We start from the raw sequence: 25,182 nt of genomic DNA on the forward strand, positions 1-25,182 counted from the left end.
GCACTCTCAATTCACACTGTTCAATCAAACAATCTTCACCCTTCTCCTCTCAAAAGTAAGATAGAGAGTATGGCTAGCCACGTGAGTGCTGTGCCCAAAGCTACATGAGATAGTACCATGGTAAGCAGGAGACCTTGAGTCAGCTTAGAAGAATCATCATCCACATGAACAAGGAAATCATCCAGATCAACAAGACTTAGCAGTTCCAGCACCAGGTTCCAGAAAAATACAATAAACTCAAGCAAGGAGGCAAATGTGCAGTGGGGTGGTGTAACAGAATACTGGGCTTTGAGACACATACATATGCCCCAGGCAGCCTGTTATGGCCCTTTAACACTGGGAGATGTAGTTATTGGTCACAAGTCTGCTCCTAGTCACGTGCTTTGCAGACATCACATATCAGGCATCTTACAAGAGTAGCAGACAGGTGAGACCCAGGGTCAGACAGTAGCGTAGCTAGGGGGGTAACAGGGGGAGCGCCTGCTCCCCCGAGCCCAGAATTCCCCAAGTGGCGCCTTTTTTAGCACTGCTCCGTCTTTCGGCGGCCCTGCGCATGCGCCGCTCCGTCTTTTGGCAGCATTTCAGCGCATGCGCAGGGCTGCCGAAATGCCGCCGAAGGACATGAGCCTTTTTTCTCCGCCACTCCTCCTCAGCAGCAACCCTGGCTATGCCACTGGTTAGGGAAGGTGCTCTTCACAGCTGCCATGCAGGAGAACTGATCTGGCTGTGAATACGCCTCAGCTGCGGAGGGCTATACTAGACCCTGAGGGGTAGCAAATTGGTTTTCAATCCTTGTTTCTAGGTGAATAAAGAAAAGCTTTGAGCAATGCAACTGGGCCCTTGTCAGGACTATGATTTCACCTTCCCGAGCTGGTGCATCCAGCTCCCCACTCCCCTTTGGCATGCATATGTTTCCCATTAAAGCATTATTTATTTTTAAGAAGGACCAAAAGAACAATTCATGACTAGAAATCTGTATGAGATGATATTGTATCTTCTTTATTAGGCACAGTCAATTTATATCACTCACAGTTTATTAGTGTGTTCAGAAGCAAAGTTAAATGGCTTAATACACACTATGACAATAAGGTACTTTTTTTTAAATGAGACTATTTATTGTTCCTCAGTACATATCATATTTGAAGAAAATGCAACAACTGATAACAATGCTGAAGGCTTGTTAACTCAGGGGTCCTCTACCCATATATTCTGGGTTGCACTGATAGCTTCAGACTAAAGGCAGACGAGATGCACTTCACCAGAAGGATGAGATGCAAAGGGGGGGGGGAGGTATAGCTAACACACATCAGCATCTTTTAACAAAACAAACATTCACAGATATTACAGTGAATTCACAATCTTATTTCTTTTAACATAAATCACTAAGAATTGTGTTGTCTAACACTGTAAAAATCATTGCATTTTAACTTATCAAGAAAAAAGGAGTTGAAGTTACATAAATGTAGCTACTTGTTATTCCATTTACAGATCCAACACACTAGTTGTTAATTAAAGCTATTCATTCTGATTATACTTCTTTTAGTAAAAAGGTAACAATATAAATCAGAAAAACAGAAGAATGGTGAACATAAAACAGTTTTAATTTGCATTTATTAGAAACAAAACTAATTTTCAATTTCATATATTTTATTCAACAAATGCAGTTTCATTTTCATTTTTTTAAATTCCAAAACATAGCAAGTTCAGTAGCTCCTCACTGAAGGTTATATAACATTTTGTAATAAAAAAAAATTATACTTCACTTACTCCAGTGAGAATTTACCACTCCGCATCTCCAATGGCTTTTGCGAACACATAGTCTTTACCTCCAAAGCACATTACTCCATCTTTCAAATAGAACTTCCATTTGTTCTTACTTCGATGAATCTGATAAAAAAAAAGTGAAAATCAGTGCCCCCAAAAGTGTGTTACTAGAACATCTTCAGAAACTGACTGGTTTCTAAGAATTAAACAAAGCTGGTAGGGGGGTAGGGCTGAAGGACTGAAGTTAACCTTTGTTAGCACTAAATACATAAAAAACTGCTTCTCTGAACAGAGCTCAGATATGGAGTACTGTGAAAGTCTGACATGCCAGAGAATAGACCGAGAGATACATTTTCAAATATCAACACCTAGATTGCATGAGTATCCAGTCAATAAAATGAGTACTTGTGGGCGCAGCTACCCATTTCTGTGTATTGCATTTTTGTATTTTGCATGCAGTACTGGACATGGTAGGATAGTAGGACAAGGCCAAAATAATACAGCAACCAAAAATATGGCTAAAAAGCACAATGTTCCACACAAAGAATGTATGAATGTATTCATATTTTTACACCAAACATATTTGGTTTCATACTGTAGACCTATAAAAAAAAGTTCTGTGCAACACAAAAATCTTTGTAGTTCATCTTGAAAGGCATGGAATTAAATGGTTTTATAGATTCCTCAGATTCTCAACTTGATTCGGTTTTCAAGACTAGGAAACAAAAAGAATGCCTCCTGATTTTCCGGTAATGATATTTGTGATAGAAGTTTTTTTTCAAAGAGCTGGAACATGTTAGAATGACAGTCATCCCACTTCCATCCTCCCACTATGTTTAATAGCCCTAAAGATAATTAGAAACAGAATTACAAGATAATTATATTCTGCCTTTTGGCCAAAGAGACCATGGTTTCAATCTCTCCTCCCTCCATTAGAAATTTTTTCAGTAAAACTGGTCTGTCTGGGAAAAGTAACCAATATACCAGCTAGCCAACATATTATTTCATAGCATTAAACAAAAACACACACAAAAAAGAGGGGGGGGCAAGAAAGACTCAGACTTTCATGCCAATCCATAGCTCTCAAATTCTAATCACATCTGTTATGAAATCCCTTCGCGGCAGCTCTGGTTTCAAGCTCCACATTGATATAAATATATTTCAGACCAAATTTTCCATTCATCCATACAAAAATCTTAATTTTAGAGAGGAACGTTTCAAAATTCCAGCACTTATAGTATTATTAAGTTTCTTAGGGAGAAATATCATAGTATCACAATACAACTAATGTAGTTCAGATTCAGATGAGCTTTCTATACAAACTCTGACCACCTAAATTTTTCAAAAGTGACTAGTGATTTTGGTACCCAACTTGTTACACCTTAAATGGTGTGATTTTCCGAGATCAAGTGCTCATCGCTTTCTAAATCTCAGATTCCTTTAAGGCATTTCAAGTTTGGCACCTAAAATCAGTAATCACTTTGGAAAATGTAGGCCTCTATTTCCAAAAGCCACATATTTGACAAAAATAAAATGTGTTGAAGCTGAAACTTTCCATGATTTCAAGATAAGATGTAATTCTAACAAAGTTTGGTTTTCCAGTTTGAGTTTCAGATACACAAAAGCAAAAAAGCAGCCACCTGAGTTCCAAAGGGTTTGTTTGACCTCTAAACTAGCTCAGAAAGAACTTTATTGTGAACAGTAACACAGGACGGACCACGTGGCTTCATTAAGAACTTTGCTTATTTGAAAAGATGGATTTGTGATAAACATTTTTAAAATCCTTTTAGGAATATTTTACTACCAGATAAGGAAGCATACTCTTCCCTTCTTCTTATTGCTCACTCAATCCATACTTAGCTTTACTCATGAGTAGTTTTATTGACGCCACTGAGATTATTCATCTCACTAAATTTAAGAATGTGCATGTGTCTGCAGGATTGGGACCCGTTACACTCTGATGCACTGAGAACAGCAATCCCAAACCACAAAAAACAAATGCAAAACCACCACCACACCACAAAGCAGAACATACCGGTAAATTGTCAATGAAAACTTGCAATAACCAAGAACGAGCGAGGTCAGCAACAATCTGAACAAAAACCATAACAGTCCAAACAGCAGGTTTGTAGCAGCCTGCCCTGAATAGCTGCACACCCTCAGCGCTACACGTGCGCACACATGCACCCTTAAATAGGAACAGCAGCACTGAGTTCAGGCAGCAGGAACCAGGAAACGAAATAGGAACAGAGAGCAGGAAGGCAACACACACACAAGTCATCACAGGACTTTATTTTGCACTTTATGATGTTAGATTTGAAATCCTTCTCCTTTGACAGCCCTTGTAAGAAGTTTCTCCTTTTACAGATGAATTTTAATACAATAGTGCAAATAAGTTTACATTCTTTTGTTTTTATGTGCATTTCAACCAACAGATAATTAAATTATTTAAAATACTGATGAAACAACTGACATTCTCCACACACACACTCCCAAAAATAATTCTTACCAGAAATGGATGGGCTAAAATTACTGTTAAGGAACAAAACAGGGTTATATACTGTACCTTGTCATACTGACAAACTATAACGTTATCTGTGTCAAACAAGTCTGGTGTGTCCTGCTCACTGACATCATCACCAGAATTTAAAGGATCCTGGAGAGTAAAGGTCACATTTAAACACCATTACTTACTGTTGTTTAAAAAAGTCTAATATACTTGAAGTAACACAAGACATTATGCACAAGACATTTCTTCACACTGATATTCCCCTCCCCCCGCCCTCCCCCCAAAATGACTAAGATTTATAATTACAAGTAGCACTCAAGGCTGACAAAGTTAACTCCACTTTCTCTCCCAGAAATTGGAATGCTAAACCAACTTCCATATGTCACGAGGCAAGACTCTCTGAAAGGTGATTCAAGGAGAAAAATCATATAATACATGTAGTTGTTCTGTGACTAAGTGTTCCTCAGCTGTCCTTGGTCTCCTGGGAAACAGACAACCTGCAGCATGCACTGCCTGATTCCCCTTCCAATCTTGTTTAGTGTTTTAGAAGCAATGGAAACCTGGGATTCATAGATTCTAAGGCCAGAAGGGACACTGTGATCATCTAGTGCAGTGGTTCTCAAACTTTTGTACTGGTGACCCCTTTCACACAGCAAGCCTCTGAGTGCAACTCCCCTTATAAATTAAAAACACTTTTTAATATATTTAACACCATTATAAATGCTGGAGGCAAAGCGTGGTTTGGGGTGGAGGCTGACAGATTGTGACACCCCATGTAATAACCTCATAACCCCCTCAGGGGTCCCAACCCCAAGTTTGAGAACCCCTGATCTAGTGTGACATCCTATGTAATGCAGGCCATAGAACTTCGCTGAATTAATTCCTATTTGAATTTGAGCATATCTTTTTTTTAAAAACATCCAGTCTTGATTTAAAGATTTTGTGATGGAGAATCCACCACAGCCCTTGTTAAATTATTCCAATGATTAATTACCCTCACTGTTATTTCCAGTCTGAATTTGTCTAGATTTAATCTCCAGCCACTGGATCTTGTTATAGCCTCATCTACTAAACCGAAAGGCTATTATCAAATTTTGTTTCCCACATAAGGACTTACAGACTGTGATCAAGTCATCCTTGGTTAAGCTAAACAGATTGAGCTCCAGGAGTCTACTACTATAAAGATATGTTTTCCAATTCTTTAATAATTCTCGAGGCTCTTAGCTGAAACCCTTCCAATTTATCAATATTCCACTTTAATTGTGGATATCAGAGTAGCGTAGCAGTTGTACTAGTGCCAAAACTCTATATTCCCCCATTTATACATCCAAGGATCACATTAGCCCTTTTTGCCACAGCGTTGCACTGGGAACTTATGTTCAGATGATTATCCACCATGACCCCAAAATGTTTTCCCAGAGTCACTGCTTCCCAGGATAGAGGCCCAGGATGAAATCCTGACCCTCCTTAAACGAATAGCAAAAGTCCCTTTGATTTCAGTGAGGCCAGAATTTCACTCCCAGCCTCAAGTTTTGGTAATTAAAAGCATGTTAATTCATCCAATAAGCAACAGATATCACAGCAACTCCTCCTATTTTTTATGGTCTGCCCAAGAAGCTCTCAAAACACCCCATAGCTATTACATTCTGCTCTGAAAACACAGTTTAACCATGTATTCTGCCTCAATCTACCAGTGGATATTCTGGATCTAAGCAACCAGACATGCAGATAGGCACATTACTCTGACTTGCTTTAAAATGTTTAAACTAATTACCTCCTCAATTATGTCTATCTGGGGCTCTTCAGTATCACTGCTGCCGCTGGATTCAGCATTTGAAATACTGTCACCTTCTTCATCTTCCTCCTCCTCCAACACTTTCAGATCCTCCGCATCAATAATACCAATAAATTCATTTTCTTCCACATCTCTTGTACTTTCTATTTCCTCCTTAGGAAAAACATCATCAATTCCATCTAGCTGAATGATCCCTTCAATGTCACTGCAGATATCCTTTTCTGTCCGTATGTCAGATTCCATCAGTACAGTAGGTTCCATCTGACAGGAATAAGAAGGTTCAATGAGAGCTTGACAAGAGGTCTGATTTTTCACAAGAATTCAACACCCAATAGCTCCCATTCTTCTCTAGGAGATCTGTTGGGTACTAGGTTTGAAAAACTTGTCACCTTATTTAGGTGTTTAAATGGGAGTAGAGCTCTTTTTTTTAAAGTCAAGCCCCAATTATGAGAGCTGAGCACTTTTGAAAATCTGGTCATATATACATTTTCCTGAAATGAACCCCATTTCAAATACTTGTTCAATAATATGAAATCCATTTTTCCAGACATGGTTTTTAAATACGGTCTCTAATACTCAAAGCAAATTTCCCTTTTAAAAAAAAATCAATAGATATTAGAACTGTTCAAAAAATCAGAATTTCTGTTCCAAGGGAAATTCTGACATTTGGAAAAAAAATAATTCTGATTCAGAATAAAAAGTAACAATGCCAAAAATTCAAAAAAACTCTTGCAAAATATAATTTCCAAAAATACTCTGGTCAGATAAACTGAAATGTTTCATTTAGTTAAAATCTCATTGTTTTGATTTGATTTTTTCATATATTATTTTAAAATTAGGGTTTACTATATTTTAATATCTTATAAAAATTTAAAAAGTTTTGTTAATGAAAGTCATTTTGAAATAAAAACATCAAAATGCTTTGTTTCAATTTTTTTCTAAATAAAGTTTTGTTAAAAACAAAACGCTCCGTGGAACGTTTCAATTTCAACTAATTGAAAATTTTCTGACGGACAAGTTTTCCATTCGAAAATACCATCTAGCGACAACATATATGTATCTATGTATAGGCAATTCCTTGATACCAAAGCATCCATTGCATCAAAAAACATTGATAACTTTCAGGAACGAATACCTTAGAGCTTGTCTTCACATACAGAGCTACAGCGTCGCAGCTGCATTGCTGTAGTGCGTTAGTAAAGATGCTACTATGCCAACAGGAGAGCTTCTCCCATCAGCGTAGTTAATCCACCTCCCTGAGAGGCAGTAGCTTCTCCCATTGATATAGCTCTCTCTACACAGAGGGTTAGAGGTCAGTATAACTGGGTCACTCAGGGGTGTGGATATATACCAATATAGGTCTATAGTGTAGACGTGGCCTTAGGTTTGGTCTACACCTGTGCCTCTCAAGCTTTCCAGACTATTATACCCCGTTCAGGAGTCTGATTTGTCTTGTGTACCCACAAGTTTCACCTCACTTCAAAACTACTTGCTTACAAAATCAGACGTAAAAATACAAAAAAGTTTAACAGTTCACTATTACTGAAAAATTGCTTACTTTCTCATTTTTACCATATAATTATAAAATAAATCAATTGGAATATAAATATTGTACTTCCATTTCAGTGTATAGTATATAGAGCAGTATAAACAAGTCATCATCTGTATGAAATTTTAGTTTGTACTGATTTCGCTAGTGCTTTTTATATAGGCTGTTGTAAAAGTAGGCAAATATCTAGATGAGTTAATGTATCCCCTGGAAGACTTCTGCGTACCTCTGGTTGAGAGCCAATGGTCTACACTACCAACTTATGTCAATATAACTACATTGCTCAGGGAAGTGAAAAATCCCAACCCCTGAGTGACGCAGTTATTACTGACCTACCCCCCCCCCCCCCCCAGTGTAAACAGAGCTACTGCCTTTCAGGGAGGTGGATTAACTACGCCGATAGGAGAAGGCCTCCTGTCAGCATAGTAGTATCTTCACTAAAGTGCTACAGCTGCAGCACTGTAAGTGCAGACAAGTCATAGAATCACAGAAGATGAGGGTTAGAAGAGACCTCAGGAGGTCCAACCCCTGCTCGAAGCAGGACCAATCCCAACTAAATCATCCCTGTCCTCAGTTTATACCACAGTGGGCCAAATTCCGCAGTGATAGGTAGAAACTGACTACAATCGATAGAGGGCTTGATCTAATGCCAGTTAAGTCACTGGAAAGGCTGCTATTGACTTCAATGGGTTTTAGATCAGGACCTCAAAACACTAAGACAGAACAACTAAAAGTCATATATGCAACTCAGTAGTTCCCACATCTTAACAGTAGAAAGGGGTATTTAATATAGTCTGAATAGTCATTCAATCTATAAAACATATGTATTGAAAAAGTCTACCATAACAAAAGCCCAGGAGTCAGGTTTGCTATCTCTTGCAATCTTAGCATGAGTCTCACAAAATTTGGTATTTTATTTAAAAAGTGGTTTTTTTTACACAATACATGAGAATTTCACTTTTCACTTGAAAAGCAAAACAAAAAGTCCATGTTTTTATCACTCATGGATGTGGAGAAAAGCTTGAAAATGTGACCTGAGCACAAACAAAATATTGTATAACTGCTCATTCAGGGAGTACTGTCCATCCTGTGCCCTGAATAAGGCAGGGGTCCTCTAGAAAAAGTAGTCTTTAATTACATGGTCACATACGCTCATAATGCATATGCACAAAGGGTTTGAATACACAACCTTCATTCTGGCTTTGGGCCCTTAATAATGTTCTTACAACAGTTTTTGTTTTTCTGTGTAATAATTATATGGGTTGTTTATTGAAGGGTTCTGCTGACATAAGCCATGAAACCAAAGCTTGGAGTTGTCTGCTCATGTCATCAGAACCTTACAAATGGGCCTTATGTCCATTCAGGTTGTGGACTCTTACAATAACGAAGCCTTCAATGAGACCAGAACTGGATTCCAAGGCCAAGATTTTAAGAAGTAACTAGTGATTTTCATAGCCTAACATGAAACACCTTAATAGGAGCCTGCATTTTCTGAAAAATCAGCACCCTTAAATAGTGACAAGGTGGTCACCCAAAAATTGAGACATTAGTCATTTTTGAAAATGCAGCTGTATAGGTCTTATAACAGGGGTGGGCAAACTTTTTGGCCCTAGGGCCACATTGGGTACAGAAATTGTATGGAGGGCTGGGTAGGGGAGGCTATGCCTCCCCAAACAGCGAGGTGTGGCCTGGCCCCCGCCCCCTATCCAGCACCCCAGAATCCCCACCCTCATCCAATCCTCCCCTGCTCCCTACCCCTGATTCACCCCAGGACTCCTGCATCCTATCGAAACACCCCTGTTCTCTGTCCCCTGACCATCCCCCCGGGATGCCCATCCCCTATCCAATCTCCCCTGCTCCCCACCCCCTTATCATTCCCCTGGGGCCCCCGCCCCCTATCCAACCCTCCCTGCCCCACTTTACCTGTGGGGTGGGGGAAAGGGGGGGCTCAGTCCTTTCCCTATGCGTTTCCCCTGCTTGTTTGGCTGCTCTCCTGGCAGTCGGGCAGGGCTCTCTCCCTGTCTGGGCTTGGCTGCTGCTGGGGACAGGGGCCAAGCATGCTGGGGATGGAGGGAGGCCCTGGCTTGCTCTGTCCCTATCCCCAGCAGCAGGGCCCAGGCCCCTTGACTGCCCCCCTGCAACTCCCCCTGCTCCCCGCCCCCTGACCACGCTGCCCTGGAGCACCAGGTCTGGCGGCGCTATAGCCGTGCCACGCAGCCGGAGCTGCAGCCACGCTGCCCAGGTGCTGGGGGGAACTGTGACTGCGAGGGAGGGAGAGAGGGAAGCAGAAGGGGAGGGGCCAGGGATTAGCCTCCGCCCCGCTCACCACGCTGCCGGGGAGTTGGGCTGGCTCCTCCACAAGCCTGTCCTGATCCTGCTCCCTGGCAGGAGCTCGGGGGCCAGAGGGAAGGGTCCAGCGGGCCGGATGTGGCCCGCGGGCCGGATGTGGCCCGCGGGCCGTAGTTTGCCCCCCTCTGTCTTATAATCATTAGTACTAAATGATTCTAAGAGCTTAATAAGAGGGGAATCCGAGTCTTCAATCATCTAGAATCATTTAGGATGTCCCACAGAATTCAACACTGTAATAAAGATTAAAAACCCACACACTTCTGAGATACCACATTGAAATATTATTGCATTATTCTGTACTCCTGGGATCCTTCTTTTTGACCATTCTTCTAAACCTTCCAGACCATATCAGTTTGTTTCAAAACCAGGTTCCATATAGAGCTGACTGAATAATGCAGAATGTGTTCCATTAGTCTTTGTTCATGATTTTAAATGAATTTACCTTTACCACATTTGTGCACTCTGAATATTTTAGTGATTGGGGTTTTCCAGGCAACAGTTGTTGCCAAATGCAATTTTAACCAGAAAAGCCTCTGCCTTCATCTGATCAAGGAATAAAACCAATACCACATGGCTTACAAGACAAAAATCACAGCTAAGCAGCTTGAATTTAAAATATTTGTAATAAATTCATGGAGTACACAATTTAGACAGTTCAAACAAATAAATTCAAGAAAACCACAATCTGCTTGTGGACATTCCATAAATTATAAAAGAGGCTCTTTAATGAAATCAGCGATCTAATACAAATTATTTGCACAGCATTAGTTGAATGAGGATTGTTTTTAATTGAGGGAAATACACTTTTCTTTTAAGTTTTCACTCATATCACAATATAACTTATGGATTCTGAATGTGAGTACATAGTCTGACAGGAATTCCTTCTCATTTGCTAGCCAAAGTGTATTCAAAAGGCAATTTGCCCACCATGGCTTGGATCTGACCTATGATTTCAAGGTCACAATAATATGGCCGTTTTTAAAAAGATCATTGGTATGAACATTCCCATTTAATCTACATATTTCAGCAATGTTAATGCATGAAAACCAGAAAGTAAAAATGAATAGGTCATTCGTGTTGTCCAAACGAAGTGAAGTGTAATGTATGCGATTTGCTTATAAGTTAGATTCTTGAAGTTTTCCATTTTTAAAATGTAGAGGTGCTGTTAGTAACAAACAGATTTGTTTTATAGTGTTGCTTTAATATACTGATTCTTCAGATAAGTATCTACTTTCATCAGATATTTTCACCAAGTTAAAGTTCATTACAAATTTTTAAACAATGAAGGTCCTACCTCTTCAGTGACAGAAATGCTGTCCTGCTCTTTTAGAAGGGTACTAGCATCCAAGCCATTACCCAGAATAATCATCTCAATGATATCATCAGACACCTGTTGCTGCACTGAATCTTGTAGCTCTGTGGACAATTGGTCTTGCACACTCCGAGTTATGCTGAATGAACCGCTTGCCATTGGTTCAGTGGTAGAATCCATTTCAGAGGATTTTGAAGTAAACACAGCTGTTTGAAGGTTGGTGTATTGGAAATTTTCTGTTGAGTTTGCCTGATGATTCAAAATTGTATTAGTTGTAACTTGCTGCTGACTCCTAGTAGGTTGCTGTAATAGAGTAGCATTTGCAGAGTTTTCCGAGTGTTTTGCTTCCACTCCCCTTTGTTGCAGTACAGTGGGCTGCTGGAGTGGGGCTTCCTGGGTTTGTAGTCTTTCAGCAGTTGCCGGAACAGAAGATGCATTCACCTGTGCAACAGTGGCAATACTGGCCTGCAGTACTGAAGGCTGCCCAAGCTGCTGAAATATTTGCTGAATAGGATGCTGCAGAATACTTGTACCTCCTGGGGCCTGTGTAACCATAACAGGCATATTTACCTTATAGAGGTGCCCTATAGAGAGAAGTATTAACAGTGGATTATTGAAGCTACCTGTTGGGAGTTAAGCTGATGCTGACTTACTGTTATCAGTGTTAGAATTCAGATGCCAGAACTGCCTATTCCCAACTTCATTCAGTTATACTTTCTACATTGGCCTTAAAATAGTATGAAATCACCATACAAACCAACCATCAAAAGGCTCTGGAGTTGGAGACAACACTCCTATTTTGCAGCAGCACAAGGGCAGGGGCCAATGTTCCTTCTAATTTTTTCCATCCATGTGCAGAATAAACTTTGTTATGTGCACCAAGGTATGTGTTGTTAGGCAAGAGTTAAAAATTCAGTTAGCAGCTGAGGCAGAAACCCACATAACTAACAAACAGGCCTACCAGAGGCCCAAGGACAATGGCAGCTGTAAACACTTGATAACTTAAATGGTCAGATGACCGCCCAGTAACTCAGCCTCTCAGTAAGAAAACAGTACAAACCCTCCACAGCTCTCCGGATATCTGTGGACACTCACTCCTACCCCCACCCCACCCCTTTGCCTTAAGGATAGTCACAAATAATTAATGGAATCAGAATGGTTTCTATGCATATGTTCTGTTCCTGTCATTATCATGTTAAGTGTTCTCTCTCTCTCTCTCTGAAACAATGTTTGTCTCTGTAAGTACAAAATAAATGCAAATAGATTAATAAGAAAATGTATATAACTGGTCACTGTAACATCATACTTTTAAAGCTGTTTATCAGTCTTCCCAGTGCCGTGAATAAACCTCTTCAGTATTGTCTGTGCTGCCTGATTCTTCCATCAACCTAGCTACCGCCTCTCAGGGAGATGGATTACTACGCTGAGGGGAGAAGCCCTCCCATCAGCATAAATAGTGTCTACGCTAAAGTGCAAAAGCAGTGCAGCTGCGCCACTAGCATTTTAAATTTAGACATAGCTTGAGGCAGGAGACAGAACCACCACCACTTCCAGCAGTGTTTGGAGAGAGTACTCTGCTAAAAATCTCAGCACCTGGGCTTAGAGGCTGAACTACCAATATATTTTCCCTTACTGGTGGCCTATTAATAAGTTTTCCAAAGGGCTGAAGTGGTAAAATGTATGGGTATCATTAAAGTCAATAGATAGGACTCAATACACATAGGTAGATCTGATGGAGGAAGATGGTGTTATTTTACATTTCTGTTCTACTCTGAATAACAGTTTAAGAGAAAAGTGGTTACACCCATTGGTTTGGTTTGATTTATATTTGGGGAGACAGCTCCAGTCAGGCCAATGGGGCTGCATGAGGTGGAGGTGGGGGGCAAATTCTACGCCTGCTCAAGAGTTGCAGTTTGGGGGGGGGGGACAATGCCCCTCTTCTACCCTCTCCCGCCCCCACAACTACTCCCATGGTTACACCACCGAGGGCTGCCTTCCCCTCAAAGTGCTCTGGTGAGTGCAAGGAGAGCGTTAATTTCTCCACACAGCCTTCTAGGCTATACTATGTAACCCTGTCAGAAAGAAAAGGGTTGGGACTGGGGATGGAGGGAATTGATCAAAACAAGCAGTTAAGGAAAATCCACCCTGACAAGGCAGAATCTGTCTGCACCGATTGGAGACTGGATAGACTATCTCCTTCAGTCAGGAGGAGGACATGCCCACATCTGGACTGACACAGCAGAACCTACAGCAGGAGCAGTATAACAAAGAGAATGGCGTCCAGGGCCGGCTCCAGGGTTTTGGCCGCCCCAAGCAGCCAAACAAACAAAAAAAAGCCGCGATCGCGATCTGCAGCGGCAATTCAGCGGGAGGTCCTTCGCTCCGAGCAGGAGTGAGGGACCATCCGCCGAATTGCCGCCGAACAGCTGAACTTGCCGCCCCTCTCTGAAGTGGCCGCCCCAAGCACCTGCTTGGTAAGCTGGTGCCTGGAGCCGGCCCTGATGGCGTCACCTTGGAATGATATTAAATAACATTGCAGGGGTGCACTATTACATGCTGCAGATTTAACAGACACTGTAACTGGTCAATAGCAGTCACTTTATAAGCAGCTACAGGTTCAGAAAGAGAAAGACAGGAGTATAATTTGTTTTATCCACCAATGCTTTACTTTGGCATCCAGTTTACACCCCAGGCACTTGTGATCATCTTTCGAGATCTGTTCATAGTTGTAGCCCATGAGGTCAGTTTGCTAGCTTGCTATATTGCATAATGTGTTTTCTTCATTGGTTTGATTGATTATATTATTTTCTTGGGTTTTGTTTATGCTGAATTCCATATTGTGTTATTTATAATAGTTATTCATAATAGTTGGCTGTACCGCAAGGAACCTATATCCTATATGATTAGCTAGAGCAAGTCAATATGAGTGTTTGTAACCTTTGGCATAGATAAATGGCCTACTGGTTACCCCTTTTGACTTTGGGGAACTGAACATGTTTACCATAGATCTGGAACAGACTGGTAACCGCAGGGTACACCACAGAACATGGAAGTCATAAGTTAGGCCAAGGGTAATGGTTTCGGGGATGACATAATCAATATTAATACATATGACTATATGTCATAATATGATACTCTATAGAGTAAGTGTACCCAAATATTTATCTAGGTGAGGAAATAAGATTTGGGCATGGTTGGGCCTTGATTAAGGTAGTGCCAGGACCCTATAAGAGGGCAAACAACCAAGCAGGAGGGTCGCTCTTTCCTATCTTCTATCAAGCTATCAGCTCAACTTTGCAATATAGCTTAGCTATTCAACACTCGAACCTAATCCCTACCAACTTGGGAAGCCTGGCCCATCAAATTCATTGGGCATGCCAGAGACAAGGCTGGTCCTCTGTCTCCCACTACCAGGTCTTCAGGGAAGGATGTAAGAATGCTAGTTTAAGTAGTCTTTTAGCATAGAGATGTTATCACCAGAGGTCATAGAATTGTATTACTTCTTTGTGACTCTGTTTTATATGGTTTATTATTCTTTCATTCATTTTAATAAAGATCTTAACAATTTGGTATTGTCCTCAGTATAAGTGTCCTTGCTACACAACCTGAGGGTCCTCTCACTACGTCGAACTCTGCATTCTCTAACCCTGTAGCCTGAATTGGGACAAGAACCTAAATATCTTCTGGTCAGATCATTGGCGAGCCATAATAAACTAGCCCATAAATTCAGGTCAACACACTATGTACTATAACTGGTGTCTGAGTTCAGCTTTTCTTAATCTTACCAGATGCAGTCTGTAGCGTTACTCCAGCAGGTACATGGATAGGATAAGCGATACCCGAAGGGAGAGTCAAAGTTGCACCGGTTCGTGAAGCATCCTAGACACACAGCAGATTTACTAGGGAAATTAAGTTGCATTTCGTGCTCTATCCTTTGAGGCCCTAACAGTCATACTTAGCAAAATGCAGTTCAAGAAATCTAAGTTACAGTCTTTCCCCATGATCATCCCTACTGAAAAATGGTTTTGACCCTTAAGCTACAGCAAGATGAGCAGTGTTTTGTAATGAAATGCTTAAGAAAATTAGAATTGTCTTGAGTACCTCCCCATTTACATGCTCCCTGCCCAATATGCCCCTTCCCTTTCTAGCACCTATGTCTTCTCTAGGGAAAACTCCTCCTTGCAGCCCCTCACTCTGCACCTCAAGCACCAGTATACTACTTTCCCCCCATAATATCCAGTGTTTGAAGAGCCTCCTGCATTTCAATATTAACAGTATGTGAATAGGAGGCAGCCCTACCACCACCCAAATAAATCAACATGTCCCCCCACCACAATGCACATCCACAAAGCCCTCTACTAGGGCAGCTGAGCCTGTTTCCAGGATTCCCTGCTTCACAGGGTGTCACTCCACCAATACACCTAACTTCTAAAAATGGCAGCCATCCCTTCCACTAATTTTCAACAGTTGCTCTAATAGCAGAGCAGCCAGGAACACCCATTCCCCCCCCTTACTCCATTGGCAACGGTGGTTGCTCTGAAGGGGTCTCTGGAGACAGCTAGATTTGAAAGGTTTTAATCACAACTATAAGGACTAAATTTTATGTTTTCTTTTTTTATTTTTAAATCATAGAATATCAGGGTTGGAAGGGACCTCAGGAAGTCATCTAGTCCAACCCCCTGCTCAGACCAGGACCAATCCCCAGACAGATTTTTGCCCCAGATCCCTAAATGACCCCCTCAAGGATTGAACTCACAACCCTGGGTTTAGCAGGCCAATGCTCAAACCACTGAGCTATCCCTCCTCCCCCGCTTAGATTCTGCAGATGTTGAATGCACACACCCAGCAAAGACTCCTCCCTCTTGTCTACTGTACATCATGTAGGGCACAGACAAAATTATCAGAAGTACTATTAGGCACTGAAAATTACCCACATGCTGTCCAGAGCAGGGGTGGGCAAACTTTTTGGCCCGAGGGCCACATCTGGGTGGGGAAATTGCATGCAGGGCCATGAATGTAGGGATGGAGCAGGGGGTTGGGGTGCGGGAGGGGGTGCGGAGTGTAGGAGGGGGCTCAGGGCAGGGGGTTGCCATGCAGGAGAGGTGCGGGGTGCAGCAGGGGGCTCAAGGCAGAGGGTTGGGGTGCAGGCTCCGGCCCGGCGCCGCTTATCTTGAGTGGCTCCGGGATGGTAGCAGCACGCAGCGGGGCTAAGGCCGGCTCTCTGCCTGCCCTGGTCCCGCGCCACTCCTGGAAGCGGCCGGCACCACGTCCCTGTGGCCCCTGGTCTAGAGCATCTAGACACTTCCGCCTCCCACTAAGTCCTTTAACACATGCAAAGAGCCTTAACTTTTTCATTTAGAGTGTTAAATATTGTAAAGTTCGAAATAAAATAGCATTAAAATTACATACCAGGTCTGCTGTTGTGAATTGTTGAATACCTCTGCCAGCAGGGATGACTAAAGAAGCTACACAGAAACAATAAGTATTACACAAAAGCAAAGATACACTGATACAGGCACACCAAAGAATTAGCATTCAATTTCATACACATTGTAGCTTCTGTCGACACAAACTACATTGAGGACAAGACAAATTACTTAATAAGCGGTGTTACAGCGATAAATATGTTTTAAGTGAATAATCCTGAACACTGCTGAACACATTTGCCATTATTTAATATTTCAGCAAGTCTTCCTTATACTAAATCTAGAATATTTATAAGTACTGTTATTCACAAGACCTTGCTGAGTTAAGCAGACTGAAGAGTTAAATTAAAAGATTTTTTTGGAGTTGCACTGTAGAAATTAAGTTTGGCATTTCTATTTATTACACCACCATTTTAACCTGACTGAACAAACTTATATCAAGTGTACTGCATTGTCAACACTAGGAAAATTTGTAAACAATTTTCTGCACCGGTGCAGCTCCAATAATCCTAGCAGCAGAAGCAGGATGGGATTTTTCAGAGCACTCAGCATTGGTTTATCTGCTCCCATTATAATCAATTGTAAAACTCTCATTGACTACAACAGGAACAGAATTAGACCAGTGCTGACCACTTTTGAAAATCCTACTTAAAGCATAAACAGATTCCATACATTTTTACAGTTGTGTTACCTGTAATAGAGCCTGTTCTACCCTAGGTATTTCCCGCCTCTACAGGAAAAGTTAGAATGCTTCCTATAGTGAGTGAATCTAGAACCCTTGGGCCAAGTTATATAAATAATGCCTCTGTACCTAGCATATACAAATTGATACATTTATAAATGGGATTGTATGATGAAGTTGCCTGCAACTCATTGGGGACAGGACTCAATGCCCAGGAGTACTATGTCCCTGTATATTTATTATTACTATATCTAAAAATACTACTACATTAATAAAACATTAAGGTTACACAATCAAGCACTCAAAAAATTAGGAAATACCAGAATCAAAGTTGCCCATTCAACCTTTAATTGGTCACTTGTGCATATATATTATGATACAATCCTGACTTACACATTCACATACTATTTTTTCCACTGGATCCCTGTCTCTGCTGTCAATGCTCTCTCACAGTAGGGGGACCCTCAATTGCTGATCTAGGCAGCTTTAAGTACTCTTGGAACCATCAGAGTGGTGCAAAGGGACTTAAAGGACTAAGATCTGTCCCTAAAACCAAGTACTAGGGCTGTCAATTAACTGCAGTTAACTCATGCGATTAACTCAAAAAAATTAACCACAATTTAAAAAAATTATCGCGATTAATTGCAGTTTTAATTGCACTGTTAAACAATAGAATATCAATTGAAATTAAATATTTTGGATTTTTTCCTACATTTTCATATATATTGTATTCTGTGTTGTAACTGAAATCAAAATGTATATTTTTATTACAAATATTTGCACTGTAAAAATGATAAACAAAAGAAATTGTATATTCACCTCATACAAGTACTGTAATGCAATCTCTATCGTGCAAGTGCAACTTACAAGTGTAGATTTTTGTTACGTAACTGCACTCAAAAGTAAAACTTCAGAGCCTACAAGTCCACTCAGCCCTACTTCTTGTTCAGCCAATTGCTCAGACAAACAAGTTTGTTTACATTTACGGGAGATAATGCTGCCCAATTCTTATCTATGTCACCAGAAAGTGAGAACAGGCATTTGCATGGCACTTCTGTAGCTGGTATTTACTTGCAAGGTATTTACTTGCCAGATATGCTCAACATTCGTATTCCCCTTCATGCTTCAACCACCATTCCAGAGGACATGCTTTCATGCTGATGACGCTCGTTAAAAAAATAATGTGTTAATTAAATTTGTTATTGAACTGCTTGGGGCAGAATTGTATGTCCCCTTCTCTGTTTTATGCATTCTGCCATATAGTTCATGTTATAGCAGTCTCAGATGATGACCCAGCACATGTTCACTTTAAGAACACTTTCACTGCAGATTTCACAAAACGCAAAGACACAAATGTGAGATTTCTAAAGATAGCTACAGCACTCGACCCAAGGTTTAAGAATCTGAAGTGCCTTCCAAAATCTGAGAGGGTAGAGCATTCTTTCAGACGTCTTAAAAGAGCAACACTCCAACGTGGAAAATACAGAACCCGAACGACCAAAAAAGAAAATCAACCTTCTGCTGGTGGCATCTGACTCAAATAATGAAAATTAACATGTGTCAGTCCGCACTGCTTTGGATTCTTATCAAGCAGAACACGTCATCAGCATGGAAGCACGTCCCCTGGAATGGTGGTTGAAGCATGAAGGGACATATAAATCTTTAGTGCATCTGGCATGTAAATATCTTGCGATTTCAGCTATAACAGTGCCATAAGAACGCCTGTTCTGGCTGTCAGGTGACATTATAAACAAGAACCAGGCAGTATTATCTCCTGCAAATGTAAACAAACTTGTTTGTCTGAGCCATTGGCTTAACAAGAAGTAGGACTGAGTGGACTTGCAGGCTCTAAAATTTTAGATTGCATTCAAAAATAAAACTTTTTTTGTACATAATTCTACATTTGTAAGTTCAACTTTCATGATAAAGAGATTGCACTACAGTACTTGTATTAGGTGAATTGAAAAATACTATTTCTGTTTTTTTAACAGTGCAAATATTTGTAATCAAAAATAAATATGAAGTGAGCACTGTACACTTTGTATTGTGTTGTAATTGAAATCAATATATTTGAAAATTTAGAAAACATCCACAAATATTTAAATAAATGGTATTCTATTATTGTTTATTCACGGGATTAATTTTTTTAATCGCTTGACAGCCCTACAAAGTACCTCTTTTTAGTTTGAATTATTCAACACTGGAACAATCTATTAAAAAACAAAAACTGAATTAGAATTAGTCCACATTTCTTATTAAAAAAAAAAAAAAAACCTACAAATTTTAAGATGTGCTATACTTCTGGCCTAGAGAACAGAGGGGTACAAATCTGATCTCATGTGCATCAGTGCAAATCTGAAGTAGCTCTACTGAACTCAAATATCTGGATTTACATTAGTGTGCCAGAACAGGATTTATCCCTTAGTGGGCCAAATTCTGCTTTCAGTTTCATAGTGTCTCTCATTCTAGATCTACACCAAAGTAAAAGAGAACAGAATTTGGCCCATCACACACAATTCAAATGAAGAGGTTATTGAAACATTGAACTAGTGTTAAATTGCAACTGTTGGCCTCTCACAAATAATATCCAACCTGTTGATGTCTGAAGTGTGCGATGTAAGTTGTGTGGCAACTGCAAGGTGAACTGGGGTGAATAGTGGCTATGCTTGAAGAAGCCTTCTGTTGCTTTAGACTGAGTCACCTTAGCTTCCCAAAGCTGCGAAAAAGATGTTAATAAGAAAATTATTAAGTCGCCCAAATCAGTTTTCATCCATTAATATATTTAAAGTTTTCAGGCACTTTAACTATTCAGGATAATCCTGAAAACTGAATGGTTGAATCTAAGAAACCATTCAACAGCAGAATGTTAAGAATAAGTACCAGATTTGGACTCCAATTCATGTTTCTCAGGATATATGTATCTCTCTTTGATTTTGATGGAAGGTACCTGTACCCTGTGGGGCCTTAGAAAAATAAGGACAGGTAGAAGAAGATATCCCAAGAAAAAGATTGTTTCTTTGATTTATCATTATCCAACAAACCTGCTTCAAGTCTTTCAAGACCTGTTCCTCCACACCTTCTTCTGCAAAGAGTTCCCAGACACCTTCAATCACATCTTCAATAATAGATCTGTAGAGTTTAGGCTGAATAAAACACAATTCAGAGAATTTAAAACACAGGCTGACATTTGCTATAGCTCCAAGTGAAGTACAGACTCTCTGACTAGAGGTAGGATTTGTAAGCTGGCTTTGTGAGCCATATTATAAAATGAACAGATCCAGGGGACAGTACCATTTGTGGCTGAAGATTCTGGCCCATGCAACTGCTGGGATAACTAGATAGGCCAGAACATTTTTCCTCTACCAAATCACTTATGGCACTGTAGAATGAAAAACTAACAATAAAATATCAAAGGAAAAATTAGGATTTTGGCCTCAATTTTAGATTTCTTTTAATGTATAGTTATTTTTAGCTATAACATCCAGCAAGAGTCCTAAAATCATTAGGAGAACAATTCCAGCATATTCTCAAACTAGCATGTTCTGTTTCAGGCTAGCATTTGCTGTGTAAGACCATTAAAGTAGCACTGGCTAAAGCTGCACAAAGAAGCTCTAGGAAGAAACTAACAATATAAGGAAGAAAATAAAAAACACACTTTCTAGTTTGGCTAGTTTCTAGAACATGAGCAGCTTCAGTTGTGAGCCAAATACAGAAAGTGGAGACTGTTGCTTTATGTCTATGATTGTAATAGCTATTTTGCTGCTAACTCATGTTATAACAATACAGTTATCAATACATAGTTTCAGATTAGAAGAAAAATGTAACGTGACTTTTTCAAAAGTTGCAATAAAAATAGGAAGAAAAACCCAATGTAATCTGAAGGTAATTACACTGAAGTCAATGCATTTGATCAGTTTATGTCATCAGAATCAGACCTGGAGAAGATTTTTTGCCTCTCTGCTCAGGCTAATAGTTTCTCTTTTAGGTCACAATCCTACAGCCAGATTCCCAAGTGTAGACTGAGAACAGGGCTTTGTGCAGGCTGAAGGGTTCACCTACATGGATCTGATTGCAAGGTTAGGGCCCTCAATTGCTAAAAGCTGTTTTAATCAGAACAGTGATTACTACGAAGTATGCCATGTGCTGACATTAGGCTAGAACCTGAACCTTTAGCCAATCTTTGAAGTGTTAGGATTCTAAATCTTCATAGTTCGCTTTTTTTTTTTTAATCTTAATGTTAAAAATAAACCTACTATCTCATTATTGTAAAATTAGGATGCGTGAAATAAAATGATTTTCAAGTGAAACATATCTGAGGGCATGAAGCTGTTGTGAAGTAACTAATTACTTCTAGCTAAAAAGCAATCAGCTCAAGTGTACAATTGTCTCACAACAACAACATACATAGCCATGTGGGAGGGGGTGGGTGGCAGTAAAGGCAGATGACAATAACGATCTTAGAAAAATTCCAAGGTACATTTCAACATATCAGCTGTAGAAAAAAATAAAATCAGCTCTTGCACAATTATAGTCAAGAACCTCAAATGGCCTCCCCCTGCCAATTCAGTAGACATCTTGAGATTAAATTATTGTAAAACAAACACTTTGCTTTCAAATGACCTAATTCTCAAAGGAAACTGACCAAGTTATATTTTATTATGCAAAGTCTTACAAAAAGTTAAAAGTCTTATTCTGATATATGTTTCAAACAGGATCCTAAATGGTAACCTCACAATTCCAACACTAAATACTGTACTTACATGATCACAATTATCATAGAGCATGTATATTAGCGTGCTCTACTCTTATCTCACAGATACAACTGTCACACCATGAGGTCAAATAGATCAATAATTGTCATGTCTTGAAATGAGTTTTCAGCTTTCCTAAAAAAAACATGCAGTGTTGGGGGAGTGATGAAGTGGGGGTGAATGTAACAAAATAAAAAGGAGGGTGGAAATTATTAAGGCCCCAATCCTAAAAACTTTAAATCTCCATGACTTCAATGGGAGTATTTACATCTTAAAGTTAAAGCAAGGCAACAGTTATTTCTGATAGCACCCACTATGTGCTTTTTGCTTTCCAAACACTCAAGAAGGATGTTCCTGTGGGAGGCTCACAAAGGAAGCTCAAAAACAGGGCATAAGAAAGTAAGCTTGAGTGAAGGATTCAGATTTCTCCCTAGCACCAGCTAACTAATTTCAGGAAAATAAGAGATATTTATCCAAACTAGGTTAGATTTATTCGAAAACTATATAATAACTGTCAACATCACACGATTAATGCTTTTACTCAATGACACACAAAACTGTTTTTTTTTTTTAAATAAAGAAGGCTTCCAGGGCTTTCAAACTAAACTCTAGTCTCCAGATTTTATTTTAAAAGTCCATTTCTAATTTCGGCAACAAGAACAACAAATTGAGGCAATCACTAAATCAAAACCGAGTCTGATAGACTTTTGCTTGATTGCACAAACCACGTCGGTGTTCTGTTAATAACTGAAGGTCTTTAATGCTATCACACGGGAGGATAAATAGTATCTGATGCCCCTTTCTTGGTAATTCAGGTCGCAAACGCGAGGTCTACACGCAGAGCTCGGGGATTGCGGTCTCCGCCAGGTGCATCGTTCCTTTTTCGTCTAGCTGTTGTAGGGCAGGAGCTTGCAGCGTCTAGGCATAGCCTGGGCGGCACAAACCAAACACTGAACGTTTCCCACTTTCGTCTGTGTACCAAGTGGGACCCCGCTCGCTCAGCATAACAGCGGAGGGGAGGGGGCAATCCATCTGCCCCCTCTGGGCAGAGCCCTGGGCGACGGCCTGTCACAGGGCAGAGGGAAAAGGCATCCGGGACGTTCCTGTAAAACCCTAATATATTACACTACGGGCCGACCTGGGCAGGCAGCTCCTTTTTCTCCTCTCTCCCCGTTTCCCTCCTGCCCCTCGGCGGGAGACCGCCCTGGTCCCAGACCTTACCACGGGGTTTGCGTGAGCCATGGCTGCTCCGGCAAGAGACGCGTCCCCTCCCCGCCAGAAAAGCGCTGGGCCCACACGGCTCAGCGTGTAACGTCCTGCGCAGCTGCTCGCTGCCGCCCCCTGCTGTTCCCATGGCAACTGACCCGGAGGTGTCCGGGCCTGACTATGCTGCCGCCCCACTGAGCCAGGACCCGGGGCTGGGCGGTGAAGAGCGCTCTGCTGTCCACCAGCGGTCCTGGCCCTGGAGCAGAGCTCTCACCAGGGCCGGCTCCAGGCACCAGCTTGGCAAGCAGGTGTTTGGGGCGGCCACTCCGGAGAGGGGTGGCAGGTCCAGCTATTCGGCGGAAGGTCCCTCACTCCCGCTCGGAGCGAAGAACCTCCCTCCTGCTTGGGGCGGCCAAAACCCTGAAGCCGGCCCTGGCTCTCGGGGTCGCTCTGTGTGGCGACTGGCAACAGGACACTGCACCAGCACGGCTAGGCACCACATGGCTCCAGCACCCTAAGCGGGGTCGAAGAAGACTCTGTTCAGGGCTTGTCAAAGGTAAATTGCTACGAGACCAACTGCTACGTCTTGTAGTCACCATTGTGCTGTGATGCACTGCAAAACGATCCTGCTGTCACAACAGCATACCCCTGCGTGATGGCATTGCACTGAGACATTGGCACACCCAGATACACTGCAATACAGTGATGGCATCGCACTGAGACATTGTCACACCCAGATACACTGTAATCACACCCTGCTGTCACACCATAGAATCTTAGAAGATTAGGGTTGGAAGAGACCTCAGGAGGTCATCTAGTCCAACCCCCTGCTCAAGGCAGGACCAACACCAACTAAATCATCCCAGCCAGGGCTTTGTCAAGCCGGACCTTAAAAACCTCTAAGGATGGAGATTCCACCACCTCCCTAGGTAACTCATTCCAGTGGTTTACCTCCTAGTGAAATAGTGTTTCCTAATATCCAAATTAGACCTCCCCCACTGCAACTTGAGACCATTGCTTCTTGTTCTGTCATATCCCATCACTGAGAACAGCCGAGCTCCATCTTCTTTGGAACCCCCCTTCAGGTAGTTGAAGGCTACCCTCAAATCCCCCCTCACTCTTCTGCAGACTAAACAAGTCCAGTTCCCTCAGCCTCTTCTCGTAAGTCATGTGCCCCAGCCCCCTGATCATTTTCGTTGCCCTCCGCTGGACTTTCTCCAATTTGTCCACATCCTTTCTGTAGCGGAGGGGCCCAAAACTGGATGCAATACTCCAGATGTGGCCTCACCAGTGCCGAAACAAGGGAAATGATTATTCCCCTCTATCTGCTGGCAATACTCCTACTAATACAGCCCAATATGTCATTAGCCTTTTTGGTAACAAGGGCACACTGCTGACTCATATCCAGCTTCTCATCCACTGTAATCTCCAGGTCCTTTTCTGCAGAACTGCTGCTTAGCCAGTCGGTCCCCAGTCTGTAGCAGTGCATGGGATTCTTCCATCCTAAGTGCAGGACTCTGCATTTGTTCTTGTTGAACCTCATCAGATTTCTTTTGGCCCAATCCTCCAATTTGTCTAGGTCACTCTGGACCCTATCCCTACCCTCCAGCGTATCTACCTCTCCCCCCAACTTAGTGACATCCACAAACTTGCTGAGGGTGCAATCCATCCCATCATCCAGATCATAAAGATGTTGAACAAAGCCGGCCCCAGGACCAACCCCTGGAGCACTCCTTGATATTGGCTGCCAACTAGACATCATTGATCACTACCCATTGAGCCCAACAATCTAGCCAGCTTTCTACCCACCTTATAGTCCATTCATCCACTCCATACTTT

At 41.3% G+C, this 25,182-nt stretch overlaps 1 protein-coding gene across 1 annotated transcript; it reads right to left on the bottom strand.

The window, feature by feature from the left end:
* Positions 1-1,779: 1,779 nt before the first annotated feature.
* Positions 1,780-23,379, bottom strand: GTF2A1L (general transcription factor IIA subunit 1 like). Its single transcript, XM_065401527.1, has 9 exons — positions 23,359-23,379; positions 20,428-20,529; positions 19,979-20,102; positions 16,688-16,743; positions 15,064-15,157; positions 11,261-11,862; positions 6,048-6,329; positions 4,331-4,420; positions 1,780-1,887 (listed from the first exon to the last, which is right to left on the bottom strand). Exons 1-9 carry the CDS (start codon positions 23,377-23,379, stop codon positions 1,780-1,782), a joined length of 1,479 nt encoding a protein of 492 aa, XP_065257599.1.
* Positions 23,380-25,182: the final 1,803 nt, after the last annotated feature.

The sequence above is a fragment of the Emys orbicularis genome, chromosome 3, assembly GCF_028017835.1.
Source record: "Emys orbicularis isolate rEmyOrb1 chromosome 3, rEmyOrb1.hap1, whole genome shotgun sequence".
NCBI classification, from domain to species: Eukaryota; Metazoa; Chordata; order Testudines; family Emydidae; genus Emys; species Emys orbicularis.

Bases quoted from the DNA above. Each gene is read 5' to 3' on its own strand.
- GTF2A1L (XM_065401527.1), bottom strand. From the start codon at position 23,379: ATGGCTCACGCAAACCCCGTG. The intron at 20,103-20,427 runs GTTTGTTGGATA...TCTTTTTCGCAG, and splicing joins TCTTGAAAGACTTGAAGCAG to CTTTGGGAAGCTAAGGTGAC. The intron at 16,744-19,978 runs GTTGGATATTAT...GTTTCTGTGTAG, and splicing joins CACACTTCAGACATCAACAG to CTTCTTTAGTCATCCCTGCT.